The sequence below is a fragment of the Alosa sapidissima genome, chromosome 14 (assembly GCF_018492685.1).
Source record: "Alosa sapidissima isolate fAloSap1 chromosome 14, fAloSap1.pri, whole genome shotgun sequence".
Classification (NCBI taxonomy): Eukaryota; Metazoa; Chordata; class Actinopteri; order Clupeiformes; family Clupeidae; genus Alosa; species Alosa sapidissima.
Genome location: NC_055970.1, coordinates 8700247 through 8726905, shown reverse-complemented (window position 1 = coordinate 8726905; position 26659 = coordinate 8700247). Strand labels below are relative to the sequence as shown.

The 26659-nt window shown below is 46.1% G+C and overlaps 1 protein-coding gene across 1 annotated transcript in view; it reads right to left on the bottom strand.

Annotated features, from left to right (window-relative positions):
- Positions 1–23002, bottom strand: part of hipk3b (homeodomain interacting protein kinase 3b) — a 38889-nt gene extending 15887 nt beyond the window's left edge. Inside the window, exons 1-3 of the mRNA XM_042062546.1 lie at positions 22966–23002; positions 21459–22269; positions 3754–3877 (exon numbers count right to left, since the gene is read on the bottom strand). Of these exons, the coding sequence (XP_041918480.1) occupies positions 3754–3877; positions 21459–22269; positions 22966–23002 (972 nt within the window). The remainder of the gene's footprint in view (positions 1–3753; positions 3878–21458; positions 22270–22965) is intronic.
- Between the last annotated feature and the right edge of the window lie 3657 nt (positions 23003–26659).

Genomic DNA, 26659 nt, shown 5'->3' with positions numbered 1-26659 from the left:
TATCTCGCTGAGCTGACAGGCTACTGATGGAGCTGGGCCTTGACAGGGAAAGCGAGCTGGGATCGTTGGGGGGTATGGCATTGAAGTGGGTGGTTGGGAGGGAAGTTATTAATACATTCTGCTGTGTGGGGTGGAACTGGACCCCCCCACCCCCCGCTGCCTTATAGGCCTCATGGCATGGCCGTGTCCCTTACCACTGGCTCGCCCACCTTGACCTCTGGGGCCTGACACCGACACCGACACTCCAGCGCGCGCGCGGAGCTTTCCGTAGGTCAGGGGGCCCTGCAGGACAGATGACCCGCCGCACGAATCTACGCCTGTTTACTAATAACAGCTCAACAGCTCCCCATGCCAACCCCCCGGCCCCCTCTACTCACAGGTCTCGAAATATGTTTTAATTTCTGCTAACCGCAAGCTAATGAGAAATAGCTGGGGCCTACCCTCGGCTCCCGGCCATCTGGCTACGGAGCTAACTGAATATTACCCCCGGGTCTCCCACGCAGCCGTCCATTTGCATAATTTCTTCATCAGCTCCGTTCAAAAACTGGGTTGCGTCACGGAGTTGATTCTAGCGCCTGCAGCCGCTGCGTACAGAGCAGTCAGAGGTCTGGTCGGAGAGAGAGTGAGATCGCTCGGGCCTTCAGGAATGCTAACTGTAGCTCTGCGAGCGCCGCCTCGCGTCCAGAAGTCCACCGGTTTGCTGATAAACAAGCTGCTTTTCCAGCGTGCGGTCAGAGACACTTGAGATTGATCTGCGCGTCCAGAGCTCTGCTCTCACAGCTCTGCTCTCACGGCTCTTTAGCAGGCTATCAGGACTTGCCTGGTTGGTCTGTTCAAGGACACTGTGTTCCATCCGCACGTAGAGAGCAGCATCATGCGTACTGCCTGAAGGCTGCGTGATCTATTACTAGGCCTATATTTTTATTTACTCTATTCTATTTTGATGTAGAAAGCACTTTGAGATCCGCATTTGTTGTATTGAAAGTGCTATAAATAAAAGTGTTATTATTATTATGATTACTGTTATGATGAGGTGGGGACATTAATCTACCTCCTATCCTTGTTTCTTTCCTTCGCAGCGCAAATCAACAAGACGCAGCACGGGGCAGCACAGCTACGCATTGGCTGCAAGGAGAGGCTCCCCTCGGAATCTCCGCTGCACCGTCGGTACATGCTGATCTGTCCGTGTGAAAACACGCTCCTTATTTTTAGTGTGACCGTAAATTCCCAGATTCGCTTTCGAAGGTGTTCAGTTATCCCTCCCACTGCAATGAGCAGAGGTGGTGTTAGCATGGAGTAGGGAGGGTCGATGGATGGGTGTGTGTGTGTGTGTGTGTGTGTGTGTGTGTGTGTGTGTGTGTGTGTGTGTGTGTGTGTGTGTGTGTGTGTGTGTGGTGGGGGCGGCGCATGAAAAATGATGCTGGGCAGTAAAAATACTGTGGCGTCTGCACACTCTGCTCAGGCAGGTCTATAACGCAACGTGGTGTGATGCGTGTGGAGAGTGGGCAGGGCCTGAACATAGGGGTGCATTCCTACGGCATTTCCTGAATTCCTGAAAGCCCCATACGCTAACTTTGCACAGGAAACACTGCTAGGGGTGTGTGTGTGTGTGTGTGGTAGTGGTGGTGAAGGTACTGCTGATGGGCACCGCGGGTGTGAGGGAGGATCCAGCACCTTCCTCCCCTCTCTGGTATCACACCACCCCCCTGCTCCCACTCACAGGGCCCCCACCTCTCGGGGGGATTCCGAGAGAGAGATCTTCTCGCAACATGCCCTCCCCAGAAACAGTGTGCTAATCCAGGCCTGTTGCTGCCCGTCAGTTGCCGCTCTACCTCCCCCTTTCGCTCCCTATCTGCACAACCCCCACCCCATCTCTCTCTCCTTGCCAGCAGGAGTGTGGGGAAGGGACAACCCCCCCATAACATCGCAAGTGAGCTCCTCGTTGTAGACACACTAGGCTGAATAGAATTAATGTCAGACTACTGAATTAATGGCATCTGCCTGCAATAAAAAGCTTCTACTGTGGACCAGTCAGTGTAACCATGCACACCGAAAAAAACAAACAGAGGGAGAGAGAGAAAGCACTGAATGAGAGAATGAGAAAGACTGAGCAGAGAACTGAGAGAATAGGGAAAGAGGAAAGAGAGCAGACAGACAAAAAAAGACACACATAAATGGACTGAGAATGTGAGAAAGAGAGGGAGAGAGAGAGAGAGAGAAATCATGGCATCTCATTCCTGGTTTGTGTTGGCCTGGCGGCAAATTCCAGCCAGCTCACGCTCTAACTCGCGCTTTAATAGATGACATCAGCATGAGGTGATGTGGAGTGGCTGGAAACAGATAGCTTGGGTTCGGGGAAAACAGAGGAGATGAAAGTGTGAAAGAGAGAGAGATAGAGATAGAGACAGAAGAGGGATTGTGAGAGAGAGAGAGAGAGAGAGAGAGAGAGAGAGAGAGAGAGAGAGAGAGAGAGAGAGAGAGAAAAGGGATAGAAAAGAGAAAGGGGGGGACAGAGTGACAGAGTGAAAGATTATGAACACATGCTTCTGGACGTTTTCAGACGCCAGGTGCCTTTGCTATTAGTGCCACTGCACTATGCCACGCTCTGAGACGTGCTAATAATACGCTTGTGAGCTTCTGCGGCTAGGGCAGGGCTGGCCAGCTGCTGTCTCGGGTACGACATGAGAGGAGAAGTGTAGGTGTGGGCGGATGGGCTGTATGATTAGAGCTCCAAAGTGCCATCAACACACCATGGGAAAATAAGCTCATCAACACTGACACATGCCAAGGCCCCACAGACAAGCCTTTACCTTAGGTCTCTGAGCAACTCTGCTGCAAGACTGTTTGCAAAGCATTCAGGAATGAGTATACAGACCATCATACGATGAGGTAGGTGAGGGGGGTTTCTTTAAAAAGTACTGTGATTCACCACTTTACAACTGATATTGTGTTATAGAAATATGATAATGTAATTCATTATTTTCATCAGTTCATCTAGTTGTTTTTTTCCAACCAATTAGGCCTAAGTAGTGTCAGTATTCTTTTGTAAATTATTGTTTCCCAACTGTCTGCACTCAGATTTTTAGTGTGATTTTTAGTGTTTAGTGCAATTGCCAAAAGTGAGCAAAACACAGAAGATGATTATCTTTTGGTCAAGATAATAGTGTAGTGAAAATCTGATGTCGTGACAACTCTACTTCTGTGTTTCACTTTCCAGACCTGTGGAGAATTTTTCCCTGCTCCAGTGACTAGCCAGCTGAATTAAAAAAAAAAAAAGAAAACATGTTGCCTGCTGCCTGAGATCACTGTCAGCAGGACGCCGGTGGGGACAAGGCGCTTGCTAGCCGAGAGATAAAAACAGCATTAATAAAATGGCTGGAAACAGGTGTCTCCCTTTACCCCTTCAGCTCCCCCTGAGGCTGTTTAGCAGTCACCACTATGCCTCTGTGTCTGGAGGAGGTGAGGTTATCCCTACCCTTGATATGTGTGCGAGCTTTTTCACAATGGGAAAGTGTGTGTTGCATTTCTGAACAATACTTGGATACGGTGTTGGTATTTTGCAAATAACTACATAATATCAAATCCGACCTGATGTCACTGGTTTTCAATGTGCGATCTGATCATTGTATCTTTTATATCGAATAACTGTGGGTTTTGGAGAAAATGGTGTGTGTGTGTGTGTGTGTATGTGTGTGCACGTGTGTATGTGTGTGTGTGTGTGTGTGCGCATGTGTTTGTGTACCATAACTTTACCTGATCATACTCCAAGGCCCCAGGGTAGAGTGGCCAGCCCAGGAAGAGCTCGGCGATCACACAGCCCAGCGACCACATGTCTATGGCTTCACAAAACGGCAGCCCCAGAATGATCTCCGGAGCCCTGCAGGGTAGGGGGTGGGGTGGGGAGGGGGGGGGGGCAAAAACAAACCAAACAACAGTTAACAGGCGTGAAGCTCTGGCCTTTCACCGGCAAAACAGGAACACTCCTGCTGCTGCTGCGGTGGCTGCCACCCGCGCCACCCACCGCCGCCACCAGCGCATCTGGCCAGCACAAAACAGCCCCGCAGCAGCGGGAGTGGGCCTGTGCGTTTCATTCTGGAAACGTTGGGCGCTTCATTGTGGCCCCGGGGTAGCGTCTGGCAGGTTATCACGTGGTTCACTTTAGTGTAGGGCGATGCGGTGTTATACGACCAGTCATGACAAGGGAGCACCAAACAAACGAGCGGCTAAGGTTTACGGCCCGAGACCTAACGTCCGGCAGGGAAATGTGAAGGCACTGACGGGGCCAGATGGAAGCAGCATCCCACTTAAACACGTCTGGAGGGAATAAATCTGAGATGACGCAGCCAGAACACCACAGGCTGTGGGGCACTGGAGGTTGTGTGACGCTCCCTGGAGCCTCGGCTTGAGCTCCCTCCCTGCCCTCCGTGGCCCATATGAAGGGTTAGCAGGTCAGCCAGCCAGCTCAATGGCCTCCAAACCCAGCCACTCTGGCTTGACCTCTTTTCCTTTTTTTACCTCTTCCGCTCTCCCGCTGTCTGTCTCCCTCTCGGCCTTTTACATAAGCGTGACCATGGCGACGCGAGAAGCCCTGGCTGCTTAGTGACAGATCGCGGCAGTGATCCCTCTGAGTGGTATTAACCCACCCGCTCCACGTGAGCTTGCCGGAGCAATGACGCACTAGCGGTGTCAGCGCTCATTCTGCTAAGTCAGTCTGACAGCGGCTCTCCGCCATTACTCCCGTTAGAGAGGCTTGGCTCGGCCCCACCGCTGTAACGCACAGAGGTTTACGAACCCTGGCCTCCGGCACGACGCGACGCTGTGCGGGCCACTCCCATACGCACCGCAGAAGAACAGGAACGGACCCTCGGCTCGTGATGGCATTTTTCCACGTGCATTTCAGGGGCCCTCCCTGAGCTCGAAAGAGAAGTTCGCGAAATGAAAATGTCATCTGCAAAGAGTAATTATACCGGGTGTTAAAAAACGGCCGACGGGCTAAAGGCGGACAGATGAAGCAGTTATTTCCGTGTGGAGAGAGGGAGAGGAATGCCTTTGGAGAGACAAATGGCCATAGCATATATACATACATTCAACCGCAGCATGCGGCTTTAGTCCTCATAGCCGTTGGATCTCGGATGTCCTGCCTAGAGTTTCCATTATAGATGTGAATACCGATAACTCAGCAGAGCAATAGCGTTTCGAAAGCCCAAGGAGGCATTTCTTGGTGAGTTCAATCTTTTGAGGTTAACTGGAATACACAATATGCAGGCGTGAGAGGGTGCATTCTCCCAAACGCAGAGACGCAGAAACAAACACGTAGACAAACAACTTGGCAAAGTTAAGTCTCATACAGCTGTGCTAAGCTGGGATATAAATGGGAGGGGAACAACAGCTGTAGAGGCCTTGAAACATTCAATAGTTTAACCTCTTTATTCACTGGACTATATATATATAAAAAAAAAAAGACACGTTTAATCCAATGGGAATAATGGAACACAGAGGGCTGTGACCAACAGGCCAGATGACATACAGACAGAAAAAAGAGAACAGGGGAAAGAGAGCGAGAGAGCGAGAGAGCGAGAGAGCGAGAGAGAGAGAGAAGGAAAAGATGTCTTTCCATTCCAAATGGTACATGCTGTGCTCTGTCCCATCCAAAACTTGCCTATTGCCCACACTAAACACACACAGAGCTCCTTAGAAGACTCTAAGCCAGGTGTGTCCATGGCTCTCTGCCCTTCTGGACAGATGGAAATAATTTAAGCCATTTCTACGTCTGAGGGAGACTGATAGCACTGCTGATGTCCTATTCCAATCTCTGCCACAGATTGGGCACATTAAAAGGAGGATGGAATGTTCAAAGCTGTACCACTACTGAGGGTGGATGTCCCTGACAAACGATAAGACATCTCTGTGTAGTCAGGCACATGGTCGGACAACACAGTGTTTCACATCTGCGCTGAACTCGAAACAGCCTTGCCATCACCTCATAGGAAACAGGCAATTCCACGGAATTGGGGTGTAAGGGAATAGAGAGAAGAAAGGAGTTGGGCTGAGAGAAAATCAAGTGAGAGAGGGTTAAAGAACGAGATCACCATGAGGTGTCTTGTTAGGGTCGCATGCAAAACCAGTTAGGGCTTAACATATGCTGTTAGGGCTTTAATATGGATGTAGAGGTTGCATAACCCTGGCTGGAAAATTCACAGAAACACAGAGGGCCTCTGTCTGCCTGTCTCCCTGCCTGAAAACAAACAAACACACACACACACACACACACACCTCTGGAGAGTACCTACATGGCCCACTCTAGTACCACTACCACACATGTTGGCCCCGCAGCTGGCATACGTGCATATGTGACAAGTTTCAGGTCTCAACATGAAGTGGTTTCCAAATCAGAAATTACACTGGGGTCTTCTTAATACAGGGCTTTGCGCGTTTGTGTGCTGTGGTTGGTTGTCTTTATTTATGCATTAGACCACAAGCAAGCTTTCACAGAAAATGCTCCATCGACACCAGGGAGCTTGAGCAGCGTGCCGCCTGTCACCAGATCTAAATGTAGCTCAGAGAGATGAGAACATCAATTCAATCCAATGAAACAAACAGACATGCCCATAGATTCTGTGAAGGGAACTTATTTAACAAAGTTTTAGAACAACTATGTACTTTTCTGCTGAAATTGGAATGGATTGATAGATTCACAAAGGTGATATATGCTCACTTGCACCGAACACATTAGGCAAGTCCTTAATTATGGTCAAATCACCAAAAGGTAAGAAATTTCACCATTTAGGCCACAAGAATGATTAGCAAGGACAGCATCAAGGATTATATACTGCTCCTGGAACAGTCAGGGAACAAAACAAATTGCAACAGGGTTAGCTGATACCCCTTCAGAGACCCATAAGATCCTCCTTAGCAGACTAATTAAAACTAAAGTAATGAAAACAAAAGCTCTGTAGCTACCTTCAGCAGTACGCTCGGGAGTGCTAGCCCGGCTCATTAAGAGCGAGTTAGCGGGGGTGGACTGTCATTAAAGCCTATATACAACCAGTGAGCACCGGCTTGCTATAGACACAGATAATACTGTCAACTTCAGAAGGTGCTTCTGCCCCATATAGAACAACTATGGTGCAGAGGGAGCAAAGAGTGGTCAGACCATTCTCAAGAGGAAAAAAAAGGTTTTCCTTTAGACCTTGGCACAAATGAACATTCAAAAAGCCGGGGCCTCATGTCATGAGATACCACTAGCACAGACAAGAAAACCTTTCTAGGACTAGTATAACTGGGGGAGGGGATGTGACTCTTAGCAGAGAGAGTCGTGGAGGTTTCCTCCTGCCACTCCGTGGAATTGACTGAGGTGTGGCTGAGAAGTTTGCCGCAACAGTATCTGATTATCTGAACGGTAAGCCTGGGATCGAGTGTCCACGGGAAGCTTATCCACAGCCAAGTAAAAACATTAAGGGGAGCTCTGAGTCAACACAGAGTCAAAGTCCGCTTTGGAGGTGTTAATCAGAGCAGAGAGCCAAGGAGAGAAAAACAAATGGGGAGAGGGGGGAGCTGGAGGGGGGGGGGGGGGGGGGTGGTGTTACGCCATGAGTTTGCAATGAGATTGTGCTCATTGCCATGACGACAAAAAACCCTCCATCTCTCCTCTCATTCAGCATTTTGGGTAGAGCATCTCTTTGGTGACTCCTTTTATCTGGAGAATGTGATGTAAGGGCCATCAAGACACTGGAGGGGAGGACATCTCAACAATGCTTGAGCACATGCTGTTCCGTGTGTGTGTGTGTGTGTGTGTGTGTGTGTGTGTGTGTGTGTGTTCATTCTACTTAACAGGTGAACCATCACTGCTCTCTCTGTCTCTGAATGGATCCATGTCTAGCACCTCTCAAATGAAAGACATTAATCAGCTGCTATACTTAATGACATCAACAAAGTCACCGGGGGGGAGGGAGGCTGTGCTCTCTGACAGTCACAGATCTGCAGGCGTCTGCTTTTCGTTCCCAAGATAGTCACACCCTGTATCACAAACACTGAAAGGAAGGAGCATCGAGCATCATGCATCATCACACCTTCAGGCGTTCCCAACCCACCTTCTCCCATTCAAGACCAGACTAATGGATCCCTAACACTGTTAGCCTGCTGTTTGGCTCAGTGTTCTCGTCAAAGTTGAAGGCTAATGGACTCTATATGCTCCGAGTCAGTTCAGCTCTTCCAGAGAGTGGCTTATTAATCTAGTGCAGCTGGGGCCATTTCATAGAGAGCCCTTGCTAATGCTGAGGACTTCACAGCTTAGCATGAAGTGTGTCCACCCCCCAGCACAACATCAGGAGGTTTTAGAGAGAGAGAGTTCCTCATCTGCTGTTCAGATACAGGGTCAGAAGTTCCTTTTCTCTCAGATGTGACCGGTATAATATAAACTCAAAATAAAAAATGGCCATCCTTTTTCCCACTGCCAAACCATGATGAGGCTATAACTAAATTGGAGGAACTAAAAGGAGGTAAATAAATAATCAGACTAGTCTACATCGTTTTATCATAACTACATGTTAAACAGAAGATAAGGGCGATAACGGCATAACATCTTCACATGATTAACATTACATTTAGCAGTCTCAAATAACAAGCGTTCCTTTATGAAGGGTAAACATTCGAGGGCTTCACAAACTAGCCTAACAAGCATAATGCAGCAAAGTGAAAGGACCAAATTTCCCCCTGTGTGCCTGGGGTTAGGCTAAAGCCAACGAGCTGAAGCAAAGTGCTGAGCCTAGCAGCAGCGCTCCATGGTGTCAAAATCGGAGTGCAGGCATCTGGCCCAGCCAACTGGGCACGGACTGAAATACGCCACATCACGGAACCGCGGGCCAGTGCCAGGGATCCACCCTGGTACGAAAACAAGCACCACTGGTCCGTGGAGCGGACGAGCAAACGCGCCTTTCTCTTTTTCGCTGCGCCGGCTATAGGGCTTGATTTGGTCGGGCGCAGCAGTTCTTGCTGATGGGTGGCTTGTTGCCTCGCGCTCCAGAGTGTGTGGCGTGCTGTGCGAGGGCTCACGAGCTCAGCGGCAGGCCTGGGAACCGGCAAACGCGCAATAAAGAACCGGATCCTGCAGACAACCGGGGGGGGGGGGGGGGGGGGGGGATGACGGGATGAGCACTTCCTTTCCATGACCTTGTGGGAAGGAGTCTCTGAAAAGCCGGGAAAAAGGAAGGCGGTTCGTCACTCACTACAAACATCTGCTGCGCTGATATCCCACAGACAGAGACGCGGTCAGCTGCTATTTCGGGGGGGAAAAAACGAGAAGAAGTGAGGGGCCTAGCATTACTAGCACGGTTCCCATTACTGCCAAAGCACAGCCAACGAGATCAAAGGTAGCGCTAAAAACTCTACCCAGACCGAGAACAACCCCCTTCTGTCCACTTAATTTACATAGACAAGCAGAGCAAACAGTACCTCACTACTGCGCGTACGGCCATAGATAGTGAAAGCTAAAATGAAACTGATTCATATTAAAAGGCTCAGAATGAGAGACAGACACCTTTTGAGGAAAAGTAGTACTACATTTTTTTTTTTTTTAAAAGCAAGGAAATTTGCATAACATATTGCCCCACAAAGCAAAACAGATAACACCCCTGCAAACACACAGAAACATACACGCACACGCAAAAAAATGAATGTAGTCAGCTTGCTGGAGGCCTATGCACCTCTGTGGGAGTATCTAAATAGGCATTATTTATTCATGGCCATGATCTCATAGCCCAGAAATAGTCCTCTCGTCTGTGTTGACTGCCCAATGTGATCTGATCCAGGTACCAAGTAACACCCAGAAGGACTCAGTGACACAGGACTGCCCAGTCTTAGAGGGAGGCGTAGATCGGCTATGTCAGCACTGACACCGACCACAGTCACGGTGACCACCAGAAAACAAAAAAAAATAAGGTGCCCCAATTTATCCCCGTTCTGCAGCACAACTCCTCCACTGTTTTTTTTTTTTTTTCCCCAGCCGATCTACCTCTAAATGACACAAGAGCTTCTTTCAGGCCTGGCGCGGTCTATGTTGGGAAACATAATGCCCCAAACTCCCACTGTGGTCTAAATTATTCACCGGGACAGAGGGACTCCACCCAGTCAGTAGGGCTTACATGACCACCCCACAGCCACCAACCAGACCAAGCCGATACGTCTTCCCCCCACAAGCACTGTGGAAAAACACACACTGAGGATAATGAAGGCTGAAGGCAAAAACATTTACATCAATGTTTGCATGAAGTGGCTTTTCTTTTCCCAGTTTTATTTTGAGCTGATGAGGACAGGCAAGAAATCCCTACTAGTCCATTCCTAAATAAAATTTGATTGAAAAAAAAAATAAAAAATACAGAAGGGGTTTCAGAAGAATTTGAGCACCGGTATTTAATCTAGTTCCTCTTTCTCGCAACATGGAAAAACAGAGAAGGTTAGAGCGGCCGTTCAATGCAGTCAATGCAGCAAACAAGATTCACGGTTCAAGGTTCACAGGCAGCGAGATTAATGGTTGCTGTTGTGGCACGGTGGCCCACAAGTTGCCCTTTGGATCTGGAAAACAAACATGAATGTGCAAAAGATAACCCATTACGCAGACAAAAACACCCAGACGTAAAACAGCCGCCTATGGTTCTAACACGTCTTGTTCATCATGCATTTTAGCATACGCCCGTTCAATAAATTACATAATACAGAAGTTTTTTTACCCCTGCCTGTCTCAGTTTCTCTCTCTCTCTCTCTCTCACGCTCTTGCTCCCTTCAACAAGCTGGAACAAGATGCACTCTGAATGTTCTCCCTGAAGAGAGAAGACGCCACTTCCGTTTCAGTTCTAAAAGCCAAACACGCTAAGGCTAATTCTGCTGCGCGCTCAGAACAGATATGCAACTTCAGCCCAGCTTGCTCACTCAGACGCACAAAGGGGAAAAGCACATTCTGTGACGAGAACAGTAAGAGGAGGGGGGGGGGGGGGGGGAGCCCCCAAACAGCTTGGCGTGAAAAGGCCACGGGGGGAGAAAAAGAAAAAGTGTCAAACTAAGTATCTTCATGCTTATTTTACCGCCATTCAGTCTGTGCAAACGGTTTAACGGAAGTCGAATTACATAATTTTTCACATGGTGGCCTCTCTAACGGTCCTGGCTTTATTTGTGCATTAGTGAGGCCGTTTCAATTCTAAAGGGAGAAGGGGGGGAGCCAGGCGTCTCTTCAGTTGGGAAAACCCAGGAAAGGACCGCGAGTGCCAAACACAGAGAGGCCCCCGTCTTTTGCACGCCACAGCCGACCCCTGCTTCCTCCCTCTCCTGAGCGGCACATTTTCACTCCGCCATTCATTGTTCCTGCCGACCAGGACACTTCAGTGAGGCGCTGCAGCCGCGACAAAGCCCAGCCATCACGCTGCCCAGTGGAGCACAAAGTATTCAATTAAATCAAAACCCAGCGCAGACAAAACACTGGGGCCTAACGAGGCACTTGGTACCATGTCTACAAAGCTTCTGTGCACCCTGACTGACATACACATACACACACACACACCTCCCCTACTCCCATTTAATGACATACTACATTTCTTCTTCAATCTACTGCAAATCAGTCCTCCCACTTACTGGAAAAACCCCAGGCTTCACTACACTGAAGCCCCGACTGCTATTTCCAGTTAGAGACGGGCAACAGGAAGTCTGTTCTTTCCAAACCGCAGTGAGAGGGGAAGAGAGGGGGGCGCACATAAACACACCACAAACATCGTTGATATTCTGCAGGTGAGTGAGGACAAGAGGTGGGGACTGCAGAAACTCCACCATGGCAAGAGTTTCAGGATATGGTGAGTTTTCCTGAGTTCGCCGAGTTTTAAAAAATAAAATCGTTTTATAAGTCTCTGTTGGAGAGTGTTACCTTGTTAACCTCTAAGTGGATTTAAAGGAAATTGAGGATGACCTCAAACGTGTAAAAAGTGTACGAACATGCAGAGATGAAAAAAAAAAACAAAAAAAAAAAACCCAAAGTGAACGTCTAAGAATATTGGATGCATTAGTGTAAAATAATTTCCATTACGAGTAAACTTCCTCCATGAGGGGTCAGGCGAAATGGCTTGCTACTTGCCTGGCTTCCCACCAGGCAGTGGAAACCAAGCCTTGTTAAAATAAATGACCAGTAATCACATGGTCTCCAGCGAGTGCACTCCACACTCCTGCCAAGAGTGCCCTTCCCCCAATCCCCAAACTCAGGCGGAGTCAAGGCCTTCCTCACATCTGCTGGGAATCACTTTTGAGAGAGAGAGAGAGAGAGAGAGAGAGAGAGAGAGAGAGAGAGAGAGAGAGAGAGAGAAGAAAGAAAGAAAGAAAGAAAATCCCAATAAGCATCAAAACATGGTGTTTTTCTGATGCTTATTCTTGTGGTTTCCATAGGCTGAATATGAATCCAACAGGGGCATTTGTGTGGACGATGTCTATTGTTAACCTCTGGCTTCTGTGAGTTAGACATAGCCAAGCTAGCTCACAGTGACAGTGTCACACACACTCCACATCCGTCAGCACTACTCCATATGTTTGGCACCACTGAAAAGGTCATCAATCTGGCTAGTGGGAGCTTTGGTTATAAACTGACTACGCATTAGGCAGTAAGCAATTGACAGGTCATAATTTCTAACCACGACAGCTTACTTGGTATTCATACGGGCATACGAATGCTTTCTCCCGCTGCACTAGGAGAGATTTGCTTTACATTATGCGGAGAGTTAAAACACTGCTAGAGCTCAAATATAGAAGCCCCAATTGGACAAAGCCACAATCCAAACTGCTGACCCATCATGGCATGCAACAGACTGCCGCACATTCAAACACTACTTCGCAGTCTGTTAACAGGCCTATCAACAGGTCACTGAGGTAAACATAATCAAATCCCTACTAGTCCATTCCTAAAGCAACCAATACATACCCATGTTAGGTGCAGCAAGGTCGCAAGGTTTGTTTTGTTTATTTTTGTCCTATAAAGTCTTACATTATTAAAACACTTATGGGCATGACTTGGAGAGACTCATTCATCTATGGGGCATAACTGCCTTGGTCATAGACCACATACAGGGTCCACCCCCACATGGGCCATTTTGTTCCTCTTCTCATCTAAACCAGGCTATAGGGCAAGATTCTTTTACTGGCAAGGCTAATAATCTTTTTTTTGTTTGTTTTCAAAGTTTTAGAAGAGGTAAATAAGGTAAGGTAAGACCATAAATGAGAAATAAAGTGAAAAAAAAATGAGAGAGATAATGTCACTTCTTTTTTCAGAGTCAATCAAAAGATTTGTGCTTTGTGAATTATTTGTGCTAATAAATTACCCATTGAAAACACACCCAAAGGACGTGACGTCATGCCACTCAAAACGAACAGCTGGTCTTTCCTTATCTGTTACCAGTTATTAGTGACAGAGGCCTCAGCAACATCCCCACCAAGCACTGAAAAAGCCTTGACACTCTGCACCCATGACAACTAGAGGCCTTGAAACATGATGCAGTGCTGGTTAGGTGTTTTGTTTTGTCTTTTCAATAATGTCACACAGCAGCCTATGGGCTTCCTTTAATATTAGCTACAAAATAATGTTGCTTATATTGTAGTCTACATTTTCAAAAATTATGTTGTTTCTTTACATGTGAAATGTACTGCTGGAACGGACTGAATAAGAGGACTCATGTAGTGTGTGTGTGTGTTTCAAGCCCTTTGGCAATGATGGAGGATAAACCAACCTTGAGGGTGTGGGATAATACGCCACTGGCACCCTCAGCACTCCCAACATAAACGAACATTTTAAAAAGACAATAAATTAAGTGACCGGATAAATGTGCCTTGTTGCCCTTGTAGAACATCGTCTGATTGGTTTTGTTTACTGCGTTGCCAACATAAGCAAGTTGAATGGCAGGTCTTGATGAATGATTGATGAGGGTGCCTCTCGGAGAAACATGGCACCTCAGCAGAACCAGACGCAAGTCACCTCTTATGTACACAACACCAGACTAAAGGAAATCTACAGCATGCTAACAAGTTTCAAAGATAAAGTGCTGATTTTTTTCCATCTACAACACACACACACATAGGTCAACTGTCACTTTTAGATGAGGAAATGGTTTAACAGCAAATCAGTTATCAGTTTGAGTTCAGATGTTGATAAGTGCACTGTGTGCTAGAACATGTTGGCTCTACACGCAAACTGAACACACAAACTTACCAACCACACACTAACCCCCCCCCCACACTACACACACACACACACACACACACAGAGGAGCAGAGAGACATTTCAACAGATTTCTTTGAACCTCTAATGAAACGAACCACATTTAAGACAGAACAAAAAGTGCCTTTAACAAATTCAATGACAATAATTGTACGCTTTCATGTCCGATTTCTTTTTTATAAATAGATTCCAGAACTTTTCTGGTCTTAAAGAAAGAAAAAAAAAAGAGATGAAATGAAGTGGAATTCTTTTTGGAACCTTGAGGGAGCAATTAATCATGCATTCTCACAACTAGTCATCAACACCACCCTCATATTAGGGTTTAATTAAGGAGACAGACGCATGGGTGGACTGCTAATGCCACTGATTTTGAGCTAATGTGATTTCCGGCTAAAGCGTCTTTTGCTTTTCCTTTCAAATTTTCAGGGTGCCCCTGAAAGCACCCTCAAAATCCTCCACCCTCGAGTCACCCCTTCCTGCCTTCCTCTTTCCCCACCCCTCCAACCCCCGTCCAACTGAAAGCTAAGTATATTCCCCTTCTCTGAAAGCAAATACAAAACAGCTGACGTTGGAGGACGTTGACCTTGAGTGGCTGGCTGGAGCGAACCCGCTCTCGCTCTCCAGCATTTCCCCGCGGCTGCCAGCGAGCCTCACCATCTATAGAAGTCAACGCGGCTCTGGCTGTCCTCCCGCTGGTTATTTTGGGCTATGCCCCCCCCCCCCGCCAACCACCCCACCCCTTGCCTGGAGCTCTAGCCGCTAGTGTCAGGAGAGGATCACCATCATGTCACGCGCTGGTCAATGGTGGGGGGTGGGGAAGCCCTGGAAGATGGGAATGTAATGATTGGAAGGGGGGGGAGGGGGGGGGGGGGTTCTTGAAGTGATAGGTCGACTCATCCATGCACACCGCATCCACGAGCAGTGGGGCTGTTGAGCTGATGGCACAGGTCCTCACCACCTGCGTCATAAGAGCCCAGCAGTCACTACGCTAGAGTGGATAGCTAGGATTATATGTGGAATACCTGGTGGCAGTTATGTTTAAAGAAATGACAGCTTGTTAGCTTGACTCTCAAAGGGCATACTAGCAGAAGTTCTATGATGACAAACTGTAAACAACTCAAACTACAAACCAAACAAAAAAAACAAAAAAAACAAGCCAACGGACTGTTTCAGCTGCCTTTGAAAACGTATGCACGGTTGACCGGACATCTATTTAAAAACTCATTTGTGCTGAACAAGCCTAACCAAATGTTTTATCTGCCACTGGTAGCATTGTGAAAACGTCCACTACCCACGAGTAACCAGAGTGAAAAATCTGATTAAGAAACAATACTATCAGCACAGTAAAGATTTTTTATCCTCCTATAGCTTCATTGCCTTTTGGCCACAACTGAAGGACCAATCAAGTATAACTGGCTAATTTGGTTGGCAAGAGACATCAGACAGAATGCTGAGTAGCCGCCTCAAATGAACATCAGAACGTTAATAGTAAGGTTTACAGTAAGCAAACATATTTTGCTTCACTAATGCAAGTTAAATGAAACAGGGCTATTCTGAATTAGCGGAACAGTCTGTGGTATGCAAGTATGAGTACATGTGTCTGCGTGTATGCTTCTGAATGGGTGTGTGTGTGTGTCTAGTGTTGAAATATCCGTTTTTATATCAGACATTCTCAAATGTGACAGTATACACCACAGTACACACATCAAACCTCTTTAAGAAGCTTTAACGTATACAGCCCAATGACAAAACCACAACAATGAAGCATCCAAAGCATTTCCTGCCGTTCATCTGTATTCGAAAACCTTCCGGTCGGCTCACTTCCCTATCTGAGGCGCTCCTTTAAGTTTGAAGACGAGCACTATCGGAGAAATATGTCACACTTCGACGACACAAAATGTTCTGCGCACAAGCAACAGTGACGACAGAAGCTGAAGACCACAACCAGCCTATATAAGGCGCCCCAACAGCCATGACAGATCATGGGGGCTTTCTGAAGGCAAGATGACAGACCTGAAAGTCTGTTAAGTCTTATTGTTCAGGAGCATGACGTTTCCATTTAAGAAGAGAAACATCAAGAACGCATTGCACTCTGCTCATACAATTGGCACATAAGGGGAAATGATACAATCTTTCTTTTGCATACAAGGCCTACGTAAGGGATCATCTAGGGACCTGTACTATGAATCATTCAAATGTTAAGCAAATGTACTGTGGGTTGCATGGAAAAAATGTAATCAAACAGCTCAGATGTTCCTTCTTACCTTTGGTACCTACGCTACAATCAGAGTCCTACTCAGTATCCAAGACTCTACCCTCTGGTATCTACAGATTTAAAAGATACAAGTTATGCTGATGTGTTGAGGCTGATTAACTAGAAAAGCACCAGCAACTACCAGGCCAGCAATGTTGCGCTCTGCAGTCATACTTGCCACTACTTGCCATAGAGGCAAAAAAAACTTGGCAGGCCTCTTTCAGCCTGGTCAAATGCTTCAAGCAAACATGTAAATTTCAGTTCAGCTCAGAAAATTTGAAATTTGAGTTCAGCTACAGAAAGTACCCTGCCACTTGTTTACCCCCCCAAGAGTTCTGGCTAAACACATACTGTACCACACAGTATCTTTCTTAACGTTTGGCTGCTGGAGAGCTGTGCAAACATACATCTCACATCTCAGCAATGGTGGCCTCTTGGCATGGGCACCAGCCATCCATCAATGTAGCCAGAACTGTGCCACTGTGGTCGTGCATGGCACTCACTCACGCACCAATGTGCCAGCTAATGAGGTACAGGGTGGCGCTGAAGAGACGGGGCATGAGAGGCTACGCCAGACCCAAACTGGATCTAATCTCAGTGGCAGCAGCGAGAATGTCTATGAATTAGGCACCTGTGCTACCTATAGTGGGGTAGCCGTCCATCACATTCCCTGGGTGTCAAGGGAAATAGCAGATGCTAACCCCCTCTGCTGTGGATGTGCTTGTGTGTGTGTTTTTGGTCCCATGTGTTGGAAAATAATAATGGCACAGGCAAACAGGAATGCAAGGCCTTTTGTACTTGCCCTCCAGTTATTATGAGAGCATATGCAATCCTGTGGGATACACATGGTAAATATAGAACCTTTATGGATAGCTTGTAAAAATTCAGATGTTTAGCTGCTGCAATGGATGCACTCTTTTGAGACCGCAAACTGCTCGTCTTGATGAAAGTGGTTTGGCACCAGTTTGTGTGGTGTACTGCTACGGATTCCAGCCTCAGACTTGAAAGACACGCTGAAGAGGTTTTAAATGGGGTGACACAAATCAATTTTTAGCCTGGTGACTCACGCCACGATGCCAAACGTGTCTCTATGTGGCAACCAGTGGAGTCCAAAGGGCTTACAGATGGACTCCCACACAGGAAGCTTTCTGTATGGGTGTGGTGGACTGCAGCTGTGCTGTACCCATAGGAAAATGTCAATGCTCATTAGATCATACATCATTTGGCTAAAGAAAGAACCTGAACAAAAAACCTACTAAAAAGTTACAAACTAAGTCTGAAGACAGAGACTTGATAGGGTTGATATGGTATGGCTACCTGGGCTCGCTGTACCAGCCAGAGACAAACCAGCTGACAAATATGAACATGAATATGACTGTCCTACACTGAATTTTTTAATCCATCAATAAATTATTGATATTCACAAATGAAATTAGATGTGTGGCCTTTACCACCTCTAACCAGCCTTTTCAGCTGAGAACAAAACTATGTTTAAAATAAAACTATTCCCTTAAAAAATGTCTCCACTCAGTTTCATGACTCCACTTGAAGACAGGAACAAGATACAATACCACTGCACGAGACACATTATATTTCACAGGCATGAGATGAGAACCTTTGAGATGCCAGGGGAAATCCATATTTCTGGGCTCCCATTCAGCCATAATATATCTATAAGCATCAGGCCCAGCCTATAGGTTGAATCTTTCTCACGAACTCCGAGTGAAATTAATAACTGTGCATGAAGGGTAGAAACAAACTCAAACTGGCCAAGAGCAGAATTCTTTTCCACCCAGTCAGTGCACCAAAACAGGGTGCTGCTGTTCAGACATCTTGTGTGACTCGAAAGGCACTGAGGGTTTGTGTCCGTCTCCCGAGTATCTAAGGAGGACACTGTATGCAAGTCACGAGACCGTCATGCCCCTGCTGCAGAGCGGCTCATCTGTGCATGTTAAGAAGGGCTGCAGGCCAGCGTGGAGTATCAATACCCAGGTTGGGTACTGCGATTCCATGAACGGCCCAGGAGTAGAAGTCCATAACCCACCCACCCCAGCTCAGCTCGGCTAAGCCAAGCTATGGACCCTTTCGAGAGAGTTCCATTATCAGCATCATAGTTGGCCCCACAAGACTTCCTTTTTAACATTCCATATCTGCTTATGTAAAGCAGAGGAAGTAGATTGGGGCCCAAATAGAACGTTCAAGCATTGTTTTTGTTTTTATTGATGAAAGGGTCTAAAACCTATCCATGTTCAGATCACAACAAAAAAAGCCAAAGGAAACACTTTAAAGCTATGTCAAAGATAAAAAAAAAGAAGCTCTTCATAGAATTGCTGCACTTGAATATCCAAGAAATCCAACAGAGCTTTAAAGAGCTGGACTAGTTGTTGAAAAAACTGGGCCATGATGAAAAATGTGCTCTCAGGAAAAGCCAGATGGCTACAGGTAGCAGCATAACAGGCCTAATAGTCTAATGTGACCAGAGCCTGGATAGTCTAATAAAAGTAGTCTAATTGCCCCTAATCTCAACCTGCAATCTACAGAGCCCCGAATAATATTACATGATCTCAAGAACCAAGAGCAATGACAGAGACTATTTAATGTTTCGCACGACTAAATGGAAATAAACCTCGCTGTCATGACTATTTAAGAGACATGCTCTAGAGGCCAGCAGAAAAACTATAAATATGGCCTTTACAGAATCTGTATACAACCTTCATAAAAACCACTGGGACTCAATACACAGACCCAACCACAGCCCTGTGAAAATAAGAAATACTTGGTCACATCTTACATTAAAAATTCTGTTTTAGTCTCAGAATGAGCCACATTACAGTCAAATAGGTAGACCATTTCTATTAATAGTGGAACACTCAGAGTGAGATCTGTACGACAGAGTAATTTTGTAAAAAAAAATTACATACGAATTAAACAAATTAATAACGCAACTGTCAGTCTGTCCAAGCCAACTGGCCACCACTTGCTGCTACCCAGGGCACTGAGTTTGCAGAACTGAGTCTGCCGTAGCTAACTAACCAAAAGCTGTGTGTGTTCTTTACACTGTGAAAGTTTGGGCAAACAAGCTTTTAACACTCATTTTCTTAAACGACTCCTCTCTTTCAATACCATTTCAGCAAGGCCAGTCTTTTCTATAGAAAGCTAAACACATAATGCAGCAATTCAATGGTGTAGTAGACTGCACATTTGCCAGTAACGTAATGTCATAAATGGAGTCTCTGTCTAACTGGGAAGAAGTACTAGTTCGGACTATTTGTTAGTGAACAATAAAGACATTAAAACCAGTTGGGGTTGGACTCAAGCAAGGCCCTAGAACAGCCCTAGAACAAGGCTATAGGCTGTTTGGTCACACAGCATGCAAAGTCATGTCATTTCTATTTATGGTCGAAGGCCTTCCGGTCACAGAAGAAGAAAAAAAACACACACAGAGATCAATGTGTTGTTCTCCCTCCGTAGGACCGCTGGAGTGAGCAGCTCTCCCTCTGCAGGTCCAGAACCCAAGTAAATACTCTCACCACACTGCAAAGTTCTCAGTGAGGTACAATCACAAACAATGAAGTGGGTCATTTCTGGGGAGTTACATAACACTTGATATCATCACAGGCCCCTTTTTCTGAACACGAGACGAAAAAAAAAAACACCAGCAGACAACCTCAAATCGCCGCCAAGAGTAATTCTTTCTCAGAGTTTTCCATTTGCTGGGCCAGAAGCACGGCACTCCTGTTAACATAAACATGCAATGCTATGCTGGCATGTGAGGAGGCTGCTTTCAAGGTAGTGTTGAGAGTGCCATTTGGCCAAGACCACGCAGGACCGCACAGCTGAAAAAATTCAGCCTGCTCATTCCTCCCAAGATATGAACCCTTCCCTCTTCTCATGTGCACAGACAATTACACAACTCAGATTTTCAGACTCATACCAACTGGTACCCTTTTTTTTTTTTGGCTTCCAGTTCTCAAGTCCATTGTGTGAGGGTCTGTTTTCAGAACACCATTTCCTTTCCCATGAACAGGAGAAATGAATGGCTTACCCCCCGCCACGAACATCATGGGGTCAAACTTTTGTCAGGTTAGTATGTGGCCCTTGTGTGTAGACAGGATGTCATTTTTCACCAGTGACATTTCTATGCCAACAACTCCACAGGGCAATACCAAAGTCACTATTTACAGGGGCATGTTTTCAAAAACATTTCAGCTTTTGATTTAAGCAAATTGTTAGTTCAGAGCAACTTTACACACAGCATGGTGGCGCTAAGCTGGAAGGAGTGTGTGTGTGTGTGTTAGGGCTGTAACGATATATGATTCGAACCCGAAATCGCGACATTCATATCCATGATACTGTGTCGCGGTGTGAAAAGGCAGAATCGCAAATAATCACATATTTGTTTAAAACTCTTGCATTGAAGTTGACTGATCATCTCAATACCAACGTTTCCCAAAAGGGCCTGTCCCAAGGAGAACAAGTATTATCTTGAAACTTAAACACACATGGGGAAACTGAACAGTCCAATCAGTAGACTATGATAGGCTAAGCTAGCCAACTATGCTACTTTGTTTACAACATTTCCAGGCTTCAACCAGACAGCTGAATTAAAGAGGTAGAGTTGTAATAAAAAATAGTAGGCCTAGGCTATAGGCTAATCTGAATAAAGTGTGCTGTCATAAATATCAGTCATTCAGAAAAATATAAAGGATATAAAATAAAAGATATATTATATTGTAATTTTCTGGTGTTCTAAGGGAGACTATTAAAATGTTATTCAATAAAATGTCTAAAAAAAAAAGATTCGTATCGAACCGTGGGTCAAAAATCGTGATACAAACCGAATCGTGAGGTTGGTGTATCGTTACAGCCCTAGTGTGTGTGTGTGTCCTTTCATGGTGCATTAATCTCATAGACTACGGGTCAGTGGGACGGCATTTTTAGAATGTAGAGGATTTAAAGAGTCCATACCTGTAGTACCGCGACTGGAGGTACGTGGAGCATACTGCTTTGGAGACATGGCTGGCTGAGCCGAAGTCTATCACTTTCACCCGGTAGGGCTGCCGCACAGGGTCCACCAACATGATGTTCTCCGGCTTAAGGTCAGCGTGAATCAGACCCATGGCCTTCAGCTTCTTCAGGGCCGTGGCCACCTGCTGCAGGATGGGCCGGATCACCTTCAGCGGCAGCGGGCTGAACTTGTTCTGCTTCAGGAAGTCGTACAGGTTCTGCTCCAGCATCTCGAACACCAGGCAGGTGTGGCTGCGGTGCTGGAAGCACTCCAGCGCTCGCACCAGGTTGTGCTCGTCGGCGTTCTCGCCGCTCAGGCGGGCCAGGATGCTCACCTCGATCTGGCCCTGCCGCGCGTACGACGGGTGGTTCTTCAGGATCTTGACCGCCACCACCTCGCTCGTGCCCCTCTTCCAGCACTTGACCACCTGGCCAAAGGTGCCCCGGCCCAGGAAGTCCAGAACCTCGTACGTGTTCTTCATGGAGCACAGCACCTCGTGCTGTACCAGCTGGTAGTCTCCGTCTCCTCCCCCGGCCCCTTGCTTGGCGGGCGCTCCCGCTACCGCCGCCGGAACGGCCACCGCCGCCGGGTTTCCCACATTCGTTTGCAACATCGCAGGCAACATGGACAGGTCCTCCACTATCTGCATGGCGCTCCCCAAGTTCTCTAGTTCCTCACTTTTACGTTTCAGTCCGCATCGCTGGAAGCTTTCTGCCAAATTCAAACCTCCGCAATCTTCCCCGTCCCCTTCGCCCCCTCCTCCACCACCACCTCCTCCACCACCACCTCCACCACCACCACCTTCTTGTCCTCCTCCTCCTCCTTTAGCTTCCCCAGCGGTAACTCCCCCTCTACAGCCGTTTCCCTCTCCCCTGCCCCCTCCGACTCCCCCTGAAGCTCCACTGCTGCTCCCCCTGCCTCGGTCCTGATGCCCTGGCCCCTTTCCCTGCGAAGGGACACCCCTGTTCTGGGGCTGTGCTGCTGCCGTAGGCTGCTCACGCCGCACACCTCTCACAGCAACCGTCTGCAACGAAAAGTCCTGCCCGCCGCGCGGTCTGCCGCCCGCAGCTTCTCTTGACTGAAACAAAGGCGCGAGTTTCGTTGGATGAGCGATACCAAGGGTTCTACCATTCAAATAAGTCCGTGGGTAGGCTCTTTCATGGTACACACAGTTGCTGGGCTCGACTTTGAGTTTCTTCACACTGCAAAAGGCACTTGTCTGAGTTTGATAAACATGTGGTGGGTAGACCAAGACTTGTGAGGCCATACCTGTGGACAATGAAGGAAAGAAGAAAAAAAGATTAGTTTATCAAATTTTCCAAACTTCAATACAAAGCTTTACCAGTAATATCTTACAATATCCCTGGATGCAATCTGTGTCAACACAACGTGTGTGTACAGTGTGTGTGTGTGTGTGTGTGTGTGTGTCAGTCCAACACAAAAACAGTTAACTGCAATGAGACAAACTTGCACTGGGGACCCCTTTTCTATAGTCATTTACCATCTACTCCAGCAACTGGCCTAAGGAAAAGGTGAGAACACTCCATGGATGGCTCACCAGTTTCTCATTCCCTCGGAAACCAATCTTTCAAATTAGTACAAATACCATCAAACACAGAATACAAACACCATCAGCCTTGTGTGACATCTTCCTATTAGAGCACCTTTGACCTGGCCTGAAGTCATTCAAAGAAGAAACACTCTACTTGGAAATGAAGATGTGAACCACAATTACTTGAATATCCAACTACAATAACTAACAAACAGGCAGTCAGAAAGAGCCAAGAGCAGAACATCTCCAAAAAATACCCTCCCTATACGTCTAGCAAATGAAGTAAAATGTGGACTTTTCTTGTGTCTTTTTGCATTGTTTCTTCAGCCCTGGCACACTGACCTTATCAGTGGCTGTCCATTGGCCCTGCTGAAACAGCTGACCTAGTTCCTTTTCTCTGGAGCTCTTCCAGTGATATCAAAAGCGCTAAGGCCCTGCTGGCTCTTCAACTTTAATCAACACGGGTATTCAGGAGGACAGATTTAGAAAGCTCTGCATGCCTCATCCTGGGGTCGAGTCTCAGCCAAAATGAACCCAAGACAGTGGAGTGTGGTCACCTATGCGAGGCACCTAGCTCTGCACAAAATTCACAATTGAGAACCCTCCTTTTAATTTAACAGCATGGCATGATTTTAGCATGGAAGAAAAATAATATTCAGGCCAACATTGGAGGTTTCCTAATAACATGTATTCTTAAATCACTACTGGTATCTGAGGAAAAAATACAAAATAAAAAAATAAAAACACCTTGCTATGCCTAGGACATACTACTCCGCGTCCGTTTTGCCAGGTGCCACATTGAAAAGAAAAAGAAAACTGGCGTCAACATTACGGTCACACACAGAAGAGACTGTCTGAATGCAAATCCCCCTAGACAGAAAACAACCCCTAGGCTACACGTTTGGCTATAGCAGTTTTGTGTGCTACCTGGTTGCCCTGTGCACCAGCACTAGCTTCAAACAAGAGAGAAAACAATGACACAAACACTATCAATAATACTATAGCTCAGCAGCAACTGATCCTACAGTGCAACTGATCTGGGCGAGTCATAGTAAGTCTCAGGAAGTCCAATAACGCCAGTCAATCACACTGGACTGACGTGTTGTCACAACCCAATGGAAATAAACATAACAATGGTGTCCATAACAGATAACAGTATGAGTGAAAACCAAGGCTAGTTAGACACAGACTTCACATGTAGGGAAATAGCATGATAAAGGTTGTTAACCACATAGCTTGTGACTGATCACAATGGTGGCCCATGTTTCCAGTTCAAATTTGAACGTTAGAAATATAATTTAGAGAGTACTGCATTAATGACACCTTCAACTTAAAAATAGGTTTGAGGGCAATGCTACAATTACACCCTGGCAAACCAAATGCGATTAACACAACCCAACACATGTCCAATCAGGTAACACCTTTTTCCAATGGTCACAAGTACGCACCTGTGGGGCCGCATCCTCCAACAGACACGTTTTGTCTCGAATGGCAACAGGAGGCCACTAGGATGGGGCCTTGGGTGTTTTGGCCCTTTAATTTAGCTAAGCCAACAAAGTGGCAGCTGCAGAGCCTGCTATTATTACCGTCTGTAGCATGATACTCCCCCACTAGTCAAGGAGACTCCTTCTGTGGAGTCAAGTTACTTGACTAGGAGCTACACAATTTTAACAGCTACGATGCTATACTACTGCTATACCTACTGACCCCTCACCCTACCGCATCCAAATCATGCGCTTGACAAATGACCAAATGCCCCTCCACTCATTATGCGAGTGGACACAGCTGGCTTTCAAAGGAAAAAACAAACAACCTATTCTCTGTCCTTTCACCTAATGTGTGACAATGAATAGCTCACACCTCGCACTGAGCGACAACAGAAGGCCCAAGACTATGAAAGATACAGTGTCTTCAAATGGGTTGACTCCAGATCTGTCACTCTGTGTGTTCCAGATTTCATTTCAGACGTTGCCCAACAACCCAATTAAACATACCAGTAGTGTAATTAAGGATTGCTTTCTGTCCACAGAACTATTTTAATTTGCCTGTGTGTATAAGGATGTTGCTATGTGCCAAACCATGTCTACGCAGAAGCCATGTTATATGTGGCAGGTCAAAAAGTACCCAAACTGTTCTGCAGTAAACACAAGGGAAAACAAAACAGGAAGTGGCTGTAAGGCCACTCAGAAAAAAAACAAGCCTTTTTTATGGACAATACCAAGATGAGGTCTGGAGAAAACACTCAAATAAAACATTTGAAAAGAATCGGATAAGCTCCCATAGTAGTATAAATTGACATGTTTTGGATTTTTATTCGACAATAAGACGTCATCATAAAAAGCTGTCCACCCCATAACATCAGGTGACATCCCAGTGTTACCAAGTTAAAAAAAAATGCCAGTCTTCTTAAACCTTGCCAAACATTAACCACAGCTTCACAACCGACTCGGCCTGGCTGTCATCATCAATAATGGAACTTCAGATTAATATAGTCTGCATATGGATAAACTACAAACCCAGAAGAGCACAATTTATCTGCAGTTTAGAGTTATAACCTACTAGCTTCATCTGTATCTGGTTGAGCCCAAACTTACCACACTAGGCAAAGGGAAATTCCAAGGGAAAAAAAAAACAAAAAAAAACAACAAAAAAAACCTCACTGCCTGAAGTTGCGCCCACACAGAGATCTGGATTCAAACTAGTCATACTGCCATGGTCACACACTCATCCCTTGACGCCATCCAAAATGTTATGGACTACTATGAAAAGGAAAGCATAGTTCCCCTATAGGCCACCACTCAGCATCTATAACACAACAAGAACACTATCAAATTTTCAAAGCAAGCAGCATATGAAGTAGCCATGCAAAAACATTAGGCCTACTGTTCAGATCCCTATTCTGTTAATGAATTTAGTGATATGAATAAATAAACGAGGATTACAGCTAAAATGTTGATGTGGTATGGATGATGTTAAAACCAGGAAGTATTTAGCTGGGGGGGGGGGGGGCTTAAAAAGTGGTATGCAACTGACTCTAAGAGAACAGAAGGGTCTTGTGAGTAAGAAAAAAAACAACTGAAACAACTGAAAAAAGGTAGAGAAAAAGATTAATGACTAAACAAAGGCTACTACACAGCCAACAGCAGAAGGCATGGCCCACTTACAAGGAAATGTAAAACAAATTGACTGCACGCTGGGTCAATAAGATCAATATAGCCTGGTGACGCAGTGTGCAAATCGGTAGCAGAGATAACAGGAAAACAATGATATTGCGCCCATGTTAATGCAGATAGCCAATTTGCCCATCCATAGCATGTAATTATGGGGGGAACTGACAATTACTGCAACAAATTCTTTCTTACTGTCAGACAAAAAGAAGTTAAATGTCTGATAAAAGATTTGTGTTGTTGAACACACTAAAATGCTGAGGAATTCACTATCTCCTATGAAAACGGCATTCTCAAGACAACTCTGGCTCTGAATACAACATTTTAGACACACTCTAACCATTTCTTCTTCTGCAATGGCAGCAGGATTCAGTGGATGAAGTCACAATTATGCCAAAATATGAGCAAGAAAAGGCCCTATACAGTTGCAGAATGTGTTCTT